The sequence below is a fragment of the Cicer arietinum genome, chromosome 3 (genome assembly GCF_000331145.2).
Source record: "Cicer arietinum cultivar CDC Frontier isolate Library 1 chromosome 3, Cicar.CDCFrontier_v2.0, whole genome shotgun sequence".
Lineage (NCBI taxonomy): Eukaryota > Viridiplantae > Streptophyta > Magnoliopsida > Fabales > Fabaceae > Cicer > Cicer arietinum.
This window is the reverse complement of record NC_021162.2, coordinates 7,347,145-7,360,309: the sequence shown is the minus strand read 5'-3', so window position 1 is coordinate 7,360,309 and position 13,165 is coordinate 7,347,145. Positions and strand designations below refer to the sequence as shown.

Sequence of the window (13,165 nt, the reverse complement as noted above, 5' to 3'; positions counted from 1 at the left end):
AAATATTTTTCCCAACAATAAGCATGTCATCAACATACAATAACAAGATAATGAAATCATCATCAGCAAACTTTTTAACAAAGACATAGTGATCAGAAGCAGTCTTCCTGTAGCCTTGCTCACACATAACTGACTCAAACTTCTTGTACCACTGACGCAGGGCCTGCTTCAAACCATATAGACTCTTTTTGAGCCTACACATCAGGTTGCTTCATGTAAATCTCTTCCTCCAAATCACCATGAAGGAGAGCAGTTTTTACATTCATTTGCTCTACCTCCAAATCAAGAGTAGCAGCCAAACTCAACACAGTTCTAATGGATGACATCTTCACCACAGGAGAAAAAATCTCATTGAAATCAACACCCTTTCTCTGTCTGAAACCTCTCACAACTAATCTGGCTTTATATCTTGGAGATGTAGAATTGCTTTCTTGCTTCACTCTGAAGATCCACCTGTTTTCCAAAGCCTTCTTTCCCTTAGGTAGTTTCACCAAATCAAAAGTGTGATTATCATGCAAAGACTTCATTTCATCTTGCATAGCATCCAACCACTTCTTCTTTTCATCACTCTCCATGGCTTCATCATAACATTCAGGTTCGCCTCCATCAGTCAAGGTAACATAGTCATCAGAAGGATACCTGGTGGATGGTTTCCTCTGCCTAGTAGACCTCCAAACTTGAGCTTGAGGTGGTTCAGGAGCATCACCAAGATCCTCATCTTGTGACATCTCATGTTCTTCTTCAGCATCATCATTAGGAACATCAAAATCATCTCCAAGCTGCTGATCACCAACATCACCATGTTGCTCATCATTCTGAACATTATTTTCAGCAGTATCCAGATCATGTGTAGGCATCCGAACTGGATCAACATCAGACAAACCATTATCAATCTCAGGTGTAGTCTTCTCCATCTTATCAATGTCTTCAATGGTTTGGTCTTCCATGAACTTCACATCACGGCTTCTAACAGCTTTCTTCTCAACTGGATCAAACAGCTTGTAGCCAAATTCATCCTGACCATAACCGATAAAGATGCACTGTCTTGTCTTCCCATCCAACTTGGATCTCTCATCCTTTGGAACATGCACATATGCTTTGCAACCGAAGACACGCAAATGATCATACCTGACATTCTTGCCAAACCAAATCTTGTCTGGCACCTCAGCATTCAAAGCAGCTGCAGGACTCAGATTAATAACATGCACTGCCATGTACAATGCTTCACCCCAGAAATGCTTAGGCAACTTTGCTTCAGAAAGCATACACCTAACTCTTTCAATCAATGTCCTGTTCATTCTCTCTGCTAAACCATTCAGCTGAGGGGTTTTAGGAAGAGTCTTTTCATGTTTGATACCGTGCTGCTTGCAATAAACATCAAATGGTCCACAATACTCACCACCATTGTCAGTACGAATGCATTTCAACTTCTTGCCTGACTGTCTCTCCACCATAACATGGAACTCTTTGAATTTCTCCAGAACTTGGTCTTTTGTCTTCAAAGCATAGACCCAAAGCTTTCTGGAACAATCATCAATAAAAGTAACAAAGTAAAGTGCACCACTAATTGACTTTACCTTCAACGGACCACAAACATCAGAATGCACCAATTCAAGCAACTCTGACTTCCTTGAGGAAGGATGTTTCTTGAAGGATACTCTAGTCTGCTTACCAGCCATGCAATGAGAACATTTCTCCAACTCTGCACTCTTTAATCCCGGAAGTACATCCTTTTTAGCTAAACAATTCAACCCATTTTTACTGATATGACTAAGCCTGCGGTGCCACAAAGAAGCCTCCATATCCATGGCATTCACACTGTCTTTAGCACCTAATGCTGTAGTCCAATACAGTTTATTAATTTTCTCCCCTCTGGCCACAACTAAGTTACCTCTGGTGAGTTTCCATTTTCCTGAACCAAAGTGATTATCATAACCACCATCATCAAGCATCTGCACAGAGATCAAATTAAAGCGAACATTTGGAGCATGTTTGACTCCTCTAAGCAACAACTGCACTCCCATGTTGGTCTGCAAACAAACATCACCAATACCAACTACCTTGGACACACCATCATTACCCATCTTCAACACTCCAAAGTCACCAGAAGTGTAGGATTTGAAGAACTCCTTCCTTGGTGTAACATGCAGTGTAGCACCACTATCAATAATCCACATGCTCTCATCTGATACAAGATTGACTGAGTCATAGTCACGGAGAATAATCAGATCATCACAAGTAGCAGTAGTAACACGGTCATCATCATCATGATTCTTATCTCTCTGCTTACTGTTATTGTTTTTGCTCTCCCTTTTCCATATGAAACAGTTCATCTGTATGTGCCCCATTTTGTGACAATAATTGCACTCCACATTTTTGTGTCTGGACTTGGACTTACTTCTGTTGTTCTCTCTACTCGCACTTCTGTTATTATGTCTGTTCCCTTTCGGTTCCTTTCTTTGACTTCGGCCCCTATTCTCAGTGACAAGTACCTCGGAATGAGATGAAGTACCTTGTGCCTTCCTTCTCATCTCCTCATTAAGAACACTTCCCTTTACACTTTGCAAAGAGACAACACCATCAGAAGCTGAGTTTGTAATTGAAACCCGAAAAGTTTCCCAAGAATCTGGTAGAGTATTCAGTAGCCATAGTCCCAACACTTCATCATCAAATTTGATACCCATACCTGACAATTGATCTAGGAGCCCTTGAAAATCATTTAAATGATCTGAAATAGAAGTCCCCTCCTTGTACCTCAAATTCATCAAGGAGTTCAACAAATACAACTTATTATTCCCTGATTTAGAAGCATACAAAGATTCAATCTTCTTCCACAAGGATCTTGCATGTTCCTCATTAGCAATGTGATTATAAACATTGTCTTCTACATATTGCCGAATAAAACCACAGACCTGCTGATGTTCAAAGCTCCAATCCTCATCAGTCTTGGATTCTGGCTTCTCAGTAGCAAACACAGGAAGATGCAAATTCTTCACAAATAACAGATCCTTCATTTTTCCCTTCCATAAGTGATAATTAGTGCCATTCAAACAAATCATTCTATTTGTATTTGCCTCCATCATTCAAACAAGTCAAACAGCCCCTTAACCAAAGAGCTCTGATGTCACTCTAATGGGAAATTCAACAACAAATACAATAACAACTCTAACAGAGCAATATGCAGCGGATAATCAATTTCCCAAACTTGCAAGAATCTGTGAGGAGCAATCAACAAATAATCACAGCAACTAAAATCACCATCACAAATGACACAATAATTTTAATGTGGAAAAACATTCTCAATGTGAGAAGTAAACAACCACGGGACCAAGCCAGTAATAAAGCTCCACTATGATCAAAATATGGGTACAAGAGAGTTTCAAATATGGCACAAATTCGTGCTCAGTAACCAGCCAAAAATAGCAAGGTAACCAACACAACAATCAGCCAAAACAATGAGAAAACAAACATGAAATTGAGAACAAAGTTCAGCAAAAAAACCAGAAAAACTGTTGTTGTCCGAGTTCAATTTCTCCCACCTCAGACCTCTGATCGACGATCCAAACGGTCATAATGAAGTACCACGAGTCACAAACCTGCTGTCCAAATTTCAGCCCGATCCGACGGTGAACGAAGGAGAAATCGCGAATCTAATGCATCTGCTCTGTTTTATGCGAAAATAGGGTTTGCTCTTCCTCTCTCACTTTTCTCTTTGCCTCTCTCTCTGAATTCATCTCTTACACGCCCACTAATCTGACCTCTCTCCACTTGGTTAAGTGAGACACATGGGCTTGCACATATTGGGCCTTTCTCCACATAGGAAGGGAGCCTAAAACCCAACAATTTTTACTAGAAAAACTACGACTGTTTTGTAGTTTATATAGACAATGATTGCTGGATAGTATCCCCTGAAATTTTAGGTAGGCTCTAGAGTGTTATCGACCACATATATTCTCCAATTCAAAACAACAAAAACTAATTTTAAGTCAAATTCGTTAGCACATGGTCACACCATCTTCATTTTTTTGTCTCTATTAATTTAAATTATCTCTCCAAGTTAATTAATAAGCACTTTATCAATAAATTCTTGGTAGGCTAAGAAATTGTCATGTCTTACGTATACTATGCATTTTACGAATTTAGATTTTCTACGATAACGAAATCTTGCATTCATACATTCAAAACTAATAAATTACTCTAACGACAAAGGACCTACTTGAGGTTGAGACCACTGCATTTATAATATGATTGAATACTTTATGAATTTCCCAAGAAACACTTAATTATTATTATTATTATAATTAGTTATACTTTTAATTTTTTAGTTATATCTAAATAAATTATTTACGTAAACTTAATTCAAGTAAAATTAATTTTGCGTATTTAATAAATTAAATTCATATAAAATATGTGAATTGAATTCACATAACATATTTAAATGTAATCAGAAAAAAAAATGGATGCAATCAACAAAAACAACAACCCAGACCAATATATTGTTGAAGTTATTAAATATTGTAAATATGCTATGCTACCACTGCAAAGTCTACATGTAACATAGGCAAAACAGAAAAAGGATAACAACAACTAAAGTGATCATTGTTGGTGTGAAACATGAAAAATTGGGTGTTGGTGAGCACCATATAAATAAAAAAATTGATAAAACTAAAATAAGATTAAGAATATCAATTTATGTAATATTTTAAAGTTTCTAGTGAAAAGTGATGGTTAAATCACTTGCGTAATATTGTACTTAAGTCAAAAATGATGATCTCTCATACTTACCTCATCACCTAACAATCATAACACAAATTTTACAATTATATATTAAATCCCATTTGATAAAAATATAGTATAAGATCTTAAGTACCCATTGGTTTGGTTGGGTATGGGTACCCTTGAGGTAAAATCAACTAAAAGTTTAAACTATTGAAAAGTTAATTAAATATAAAATAGTAGTTTGACTTTGTATGAATTGTTGTTGGATATCATACCCAACCAAATTCTAAGGTATCCTTAAATATAAGTGTTAATAACTAATAATAAGTGTCTTGAAAAATTAAAAAGTCAAAGTTGAATATGTGTTCCTTTCTATCACAACGAGTGACGTGTATTTTACAGTTTGACGTTAGATTGAATATTATGTCTCAGATTCGAATATAGAATTTCACAGTTGTGTATGAATTTATTTATCATTTTATCAACAGATAAAAAAAAATTGACTAATACATTTACTAAATTATCCTTATCAATTATTAAAATATTCACAATTACCATGAATATATATTAGAAAATAAAAAATTAAGGATGATGTGTAATTAATCTATATTATTAAAAAATAGTAAGTTAACGATGATGCATGTAGTATTAATTAAAAATTACAATATTACTCGTGAAGTTTGGTGCTTTGATTAAATTTTTTTGAATGCGATATATATAATTTATTAATGTATTAATTTTGTAATTAGGTAAGGTTATAAGAATAATAAATGAGATAAAAACAGTATTTTGTAAAAGTTTAATCATAAAAAATTAACAATTTTTTTAGGGATGGAAATATTATTATTAATCAAAGTAAAACTAATCATCTTTTTACAACAATTTTTGGTTGAATTTAAACTTTGTCTATAAGGTCAAAATCTTACCATTTAACCGACACCTCATGGACATAAAATATTAATCATGATTTAAGTGAAAATTTATATAATTGATAATCGTAGACTCTATTTTTATTAAAAATAAAATTGTAACATTTTTTCCAACACATTTTAAAATGTTTCAAAAATGTTTCGGGTAAATACATGTATGAATAACTATTAAGAGAAAAGGACACCAAAATTACTTATTAGATTGACTATTTGTTATTTGTACATTACATACATGGTAAATATATGTGTAAATATATGTATCGGCACATTAATAATAATAATAATAATAATAATAATAATAATAATAATAATAATAATAATAAAATGTATAAATGTTGTATATTAATTATTCTTTATAAACAAATAATCATTTAAAATTATCTGAATGTTTTATCAATTATATTGCTAATTTTTTATAAAAATATTTTTGTTTTAATATTATTTATTTTTGTTTAAACTTTCTAGGATTGTATATTTGTAATTGATTATTGGTTTTTAAGTTGTAATGATTATGTTTTTATATATTTTGTAGTCATTTAAGATGATATGTTATAATTATTTAAATGTAATTAAAATTAAGTTTGTTATAAGAGTTATAATTTTTATTATTATTTTTAATTATAGAGTTAAATTGTGATGATTATTCTTTAATTATATACTTTGTGGTCTTTTAAGATAGTTGTTACATTTTATTTATTAAAAGATTGTGATGTATTTAAATGTAACGAATTATCGATAATAACTTAATATAAAATTAAATTTGTAATTTAATAGTTATATTTTTTATTGTTATTTTTTTAATTATAGAGATGTATGCAAAGTTATGATATAAAGTTATAGAGAATGATTAATTCTTTAGAGATAAGGTTAGGTTTTTGGGTTTATCATAATTTTTTTTTACCAAATTCATCTTATTTAAAAAGCGACATAAATATGAATAAATTGTATTTTCTTAATTGTTTATCTTTTCTTCTTCTTTGTGGTATTAAGATGGTTGTTACATTAATTACTAAAATATTGTGATGTATTTAAATGTAATGAATTACCAATAGTGACTTAATATGAAATTAAGTTTGTAATAATAATTATATTTTCTATTATTAGTTTTTTAATTGTAGAGATGCATGAGTTAGTGCTTATGGTTGAACGGCTACCAAAACAAATTTGCTATGCTATTTGACATTGTAATTTTTTTGGTTAAAGTGAACCGTAGTACTATTTCTATCTAGTATTCTATTATATATAGTTGAATTAAAATTATAATAAATAAATAAATAAATAAATAAATAAATAAATAAATAAATAAATAAATAAATAAATAAATAAATAAATAAATAAATAAATAAATAAATAAATAAATAAATAAATAAATAAATAAATAAATAAATAAAGGAGAAAATGTCATTTTGTAGTTTAAGAATTCAAAAGCATTCAACTGGTTTTTAGTTAAAGAAAAATAAAATGATTTGTATCCAAAAGAAAATGTGTATTTAATATTAAAATAGAATTGAACGACATAGATAATAAAAAAAAAATAGAAGATGAGTTAAATTAAATGGAGAAAGAAAATGACCTAAGATAAGTTTTAACCCAGTTTATAATGTCGTTGAAAATGTTATAGAATCTCACATTTGCCATTGATATTTGGGATGAAAATTGAGAAACCATATTAAATTAGAACTGTATAAATAAATAAAAAATAAATAAAATAGAAGATGGATAAAATTTAAGTGGAGAAAGAAAATTATCTGATTTGACTCAATCAAGAAAATCAATAAGAGGTTGCACAATTTCACATTTCCCATTGATACTTTGGTGAGAATTGAGAAACCATGAAATATTTAATGTTGTGAAAACAACAAAACTTTGTATCTAAAATATCTCCACCAAAGTTTAAGAATGAATCGAAATAATGATTCTTGAGATAACATAAGATATGATGCATTTTGTTACCAACTAATTTGAATATACAAAGTTAAAAATGAAGGAGAACTGAAAGTTGATTGAAGTGAGAAGATAGTAAAATTATTTTCATGAGAAGCTTTGATATTAAAATTATTTTCATGTGGTTTCTCAATATATGTATATGATGATGTGTAAGATGTAAAAACTAAATTGAGAAACAAAAAAAAAAAATATGTAAGATGAATTTTAGAAGCATATGAAGAGAGCCAAATACAAATATAAGTGATGTGGAACAAATGTTATAATGTGATAAGTAGGTGTATAATATCTCAATCAATAGAATTATGAGTATATTTTAGTATATTATAATAGATACAATTAAAAACAAATTCTATTATACTAAAAATTAAAAGAATAATTCATTTTAGGACATATTTTCTACAAATATATCACAAATTGTGGAACCAGGGTTATCATATTATAATATTATTCTGAACATGGCATATTAAAATATAATTAAACTTTTATTTGTTTTACTTCTTCTACTCATGATTGTTAATCACATTTACAAATTTACAATCTCAATCCTCTTGACCCAAAACCTGGCCCCACCCTAAAGCATAGCCACCCACAAGATAGATAATGTCACAACTTTTCCTCACCACTATATTTATGCCACGTGTCCTACACAGATTCTCTTATACTCCCAACACACCCCAAAAACAGCAAGAACAATCTCTGCAATACTCACTTCACCTATTTTAACTTCCTTAACACTGTCTGTCCCAAACTGACAAATTAACAAACCATTCATCGCTCCACAAATGTTGGAGCAAGAACTCTTTACCACCACCACCACCTCAGCCACCGCCACCGCAACCATTAGGCCTGCGGTCACGTGGCCACGAACATGTGACACGTGCCGCTCGGCCGCATGCGCGGTCTTTTGCCGCGCAGACTTGGCTTACTTATGTGCCGCGTGTGACGCGCGCGTCCACGCGGCCAATCGTGTAGCCTCGAGGCACGAGCGTGTTTGGGTCTGCGAGGCCTGCGAACGTGCCCCGGCGGCTTTTCTTTGTAAAGCCGATGCCGCATCTCTTTGCTCTACCTGTGATGCGGATATCCACTCTGCCAATCCTCTTGCCAGCCGCCACCAACGTGTCCCTATTCTTACGATCTCCGGCTACCTTTATGGTCCTCCGGCGACCCTTTTAGGTGCCGAAGATCACGAAGGGTTTGTTGGTGGTGGTGGTGACGTGGAGGAAGAGGAGGATGAAGTTGTTGATAATATGGAAGATGAAGATGAAGCAGCTTCATGGCTTTTGTTGAATCCTCTCAAGAATAGTAACAACAATAATAATAGTAATGATCATAATCAAGAGGGTAATAATGGATTTTTGTTTAATGGTGAAGTTGATGAGTATTTGGATCTTGTTGATTGTAACTCTTGTGGTGGTGGTGGTGATAACAATTTCAATACCAATACTACTCATCATGATGAGTATAGTGTTGTTCCTGTTCAACAGCAGCAAGTACAGAATTTTCAACTTGGGTTGGATCAATTTGAGTCTTCCAAACCTGGATTCAGTTACAATGGTTCTATTAGTCAAAGTGTAAGATCTTTAATTCCTTTTCTTCTTTGGAAATTAAATAAAAGTAAAATCGTGTTTGTTTGTTTTTTAATCATGACATTGGTGCCAAGTATCACTAATTAACTTTGCCGATGACTAATATGTGTAAGGGGATCTGACTTACTATTTCTAAGTCAGGTTTCTCTTCTTGGTTGACTACTTTAGAAAACATGTGTTAGTTTGTTTCATCCATGATTGTTTTCTTGTTTTGTTTGCAAAGGTTATGGTAGTTCTTTTTTAAAAATTCATTTGTGAGAAACCTCAAATTAGTCTAATTCAAGATCTTGAGCCTCTTGAATTTGTATTTGATTTCGATATTTTTGTTGTTGTCATAGTTGGATTTAAAAGTTGTATCTTATCTAGTAATCTTAAATGACAATATAACTTTATGGTTCAAATTCTGGATTTTGATTGATTTACCAATATTGTATAGTAGATGATTTGCCATTTTGAACAAGTTCATACAATTAAACATGGTTCCTATGACTCTTTATGAAACTTTTTAACTCTCTGTACCCTTTTTTCTTTACACTTTTTCTTTAGTGGATGGAATCTAAGGGCCAAAGTATCATGCTTTGTTTTCTAGAAAACGGTTGTATCTTTGTTTTCCCTAATATACATAAGAAAAATTTTGTTTTGCTTTTCAATTTTCCAAATGTTAGCTAAGAGTTTAACAATTTTTTTACAATTACACTATTTTTTCTTGGAGTTACACTCAAATAGGCTATGCTATGTAAACTCAATTCACCTAACTTACATGAATTTAATTTATTACATACGTAAACTTAAATTAAGTTCATATAAACAATCTATTTGAATGTAATTAGAAAAAATAGAGGTGACTAAAAAATTGATATTTTTGTTTAGTATATTCCTTGCAACAAACAAGTACAAGTTGTGTTAAAAGCTTTCCCTTTAGATTCTCATATGTTTGCTAGCTCAAGTAGTGATTGCATATATGGAATGTTTATCTTAAGGGAAATATTCTTTAATTTTCCATCCTCAGAATCTGATTCCATCAAAACTGACTTCTATAGATGTTATTTCTTTGTCAAGAAATTCCACCATTTGGGCAGTATAAAAACCATATTCTAAAATTAGACGCAGGTTTTTAAATAAAGATTTGTAACGGTAATTTGAGTTGCGACATAACGGTTTGTAGTGTTGTCGAAACCATAACGTGAATGCGATTGAGGTTGTATCAGCTGCATTTGATCTACTTAATAGGGCTCATAGTTAGATAAGTAGACTGGTCGTTCAAGTAGACAAAACTCCTATAGTGTTGTTTAGGAGTAATCCTGTAAACTAGACGGTTGTATGTAAACACAAGTTTTAATTTGTAATTCTAAACTTGAATCATAATTGAAAAGAACTACATCTCACTGCAGTTAGAGAGACACAATTGACTTAACTCTGTGACTAAATCTCGTGTAATTTTTGTTTACGTTTTTTTATAACGCGACCACAACAATTACTACAACCACTATTTAAAATTGTTATTTATGTGATAAGAATGTCAATTATAGTCTAACTAATTTCATGGATATGACTACTAGTGCTACATGGAAAATTTATCTGGAACTTATATCTCATAAATCTTTTAGGTACTAATTTTTGTTTCATTTTGAAAATCAGGTATCAGTTTCATCAATGGATGTAGGTGTTGTACCAGAATCAACAATGACCTATTCAAGACCTCCAAAAGGAACAATTGACCTATTTTCTGGTCCTCCAATTCAAATGACTTCACATTTCTCTCCAATGGACAGAGAAGCAAGAGTCCTAAGGTACAGAGAAAAAAAGAAGACAAGAAAATTTGAGAAAACAATAAGGTATGCATCAAGGAAAGCCTATGCCGAGACTCGACCGCGTATAAAAGGTCGATTCGCAAAACGAACTGATGTAGAAGCTGAAGTTGATCAAATGTTTTCATCAACACTAATTACAGAAATTGGATATGGCATTGTTCCATCTTTCTGAGTTAAACAAAATGGTCAGAAGATTATTGTAAAAATCCGGCACCAACCACTGACACTATTACTCACGATCTCGTCCCTTTGTCCCCATTACAAATTAGGAGTTTTTGGTTTCTCTGAGAATTGAACCCAATATAGAGGGAATAAGTACCACCATTCCATCAAGTGGCAATTACTTATTACCAAGATATTGGGTTCAACTTCTACGAAAGACAAATAATCGCTAATTTACAACAGAGACAAAAGGGGCGAGAAGATCGTGAATAATAGTACTGGTAATTGGTGCTAGACTTTTACGATAAAAAGAACAAGGTTGAGAAACATGACCATAACAGAAATAGCAATCACTTGTGTTCTATTATTACTATGATTTTTCTACTAATACTGTATTTTTTCTTCTTCATATAATCTAATTACTTGCAGTTGCACTAATTAGATATATGCTTTATTATCTTGTTTATTATATTTTGAATGTGCTGATAGTTGTAAATACAGTCCTTATATTATTAAGTTATTAAATTAAAGTCAACATATATTTTGAAATTATTGTAATTTTCTTAATTTGTATTATGGTGTGTAATTTGTAGTACAATATAAAGAGGATAACCATCATATATACCTTTTGTATTTTAACTTATCTTTTCTGTACACAATTATTCACAAACTTTGTGGACTAAAATTTATTAATTACTCCTTCAGTTTCTTTTTAATTGTTTTACACGTAAAAAGACAATCAATAGAATGGTTTCTTGACATAAGAACAATTTCTTTCTATAAATATGACATAAGAACAATTTCTTTCTATAAATAAGACAATTTCTCAATCTAACTACAAATCATATATATGACAATAAGCATGTTTCACTCCAATCTCCAAAAATCCAATTTTGAACTGTTGAATTGCCAAATTATTTCATGTCACATATTTATATAAGCTCCTCAAACCTATAAATTTATACAATTTGTTTTTAAGTTATTGATTTTCACTGTAGATTGAAATATGGTTGATACACTAACACATGTTATCTTTTTTTTCTTTCTTGTCATAACGTATCCTCCGATTCTCAAAAGAAAAGAAATGAATTTGGCAATTCGATAAGAAGGCAAGTAAAATCTGACCAAGTATTATTATAGATATGATTCGAATAGAACCTGATCCGACTAAAGGATAAAAAAGTCAAAACAAATCCAGTGGGTAAGTTACTTACTATAATCAATTAAATTAGTCATATGTACTCCACTAAATATGGCAAATCTAAAATTCTAAAAACTATTTATTGAAATACATGTGACTGATTTTAATTTTAATTGGTATAGGATAATTTAGTGACAATTTTTTCAAAGACAACCTAAAATTGACATTAATAATAATACATATAATTCCTTAATCCATTCTTTGTTTTTGTAACAAGGCCAATGACAAAAGCATGTTAATTAATCATATCTATGTCGGCCTTCTCTTTCTCTTTACTTTGTATCTTTTCACCTTCCATTATTTCCTTGCATATGATGGACCTACATTATACAAAGATTATTTGATCTTTTGTCATATTCTAAAAGGAGAAAAAAAGATGTTTTATGAATGATCTTCTTCTTGACATATCTACCAATACTATAACACTTTTATATAATGAAAAGTTTAATTTGCACATGCAATGATGGATTTACCACATACAAAAAATGCATGACCATACTTTTAAAACTTGAGCTTTAACATGATTCATATTATTATTTTAGTTGACATATGATTGGATTGGGATAAAGTAGAGGAAAGTAAAGAAACAAATAAAGAAATCATTTAAACAAATAATAAAGGTTGATTCTCTATTATAGTAAGCAAACGCTTTAAATTTCATCTCAAATACAAAATCTATGTGATATAATACAAGACTTACTTTCAATTTGATGTGAGTTATTATAGAGGAATCAATATGAGCCTATCCACCAATAGGTGAAAATATGATGTTTTGTCCCCTTCTTAATTGGTATATGTTATTTTATACTT

General features: G+C 31.4%; 1 protein-coding gene across 1 annotated transcript; it reads left to right on the top strand.

Moving 5' to 3' along the window:
- The first annotated feature begins 8,274 nt into the window (after positions 1–8,274).
- LOC101489582 (zinc finger protein CONSTANS-LIKE 2) lies at positions 8,275–11,703 on the top strand. The gene is made up of 2 exons (XM_004491706.4): positions 8,275–9,166; positions 10,820–11,703. The coding sequence occupies exons 1-2, from the start codon at positions 8,378–8,380 to the stop codon at positions 11,162–11,164; spliced, it is 1,134 nt and encodes a 377-aa protein (XP_004491763.1). The 5' UTR covers positions 8,275–8,377; the 3' UTR covers positions 11,165–11,703.
- Positions 11,704–13,165: the final 1,462 nt, after the last annotated feature.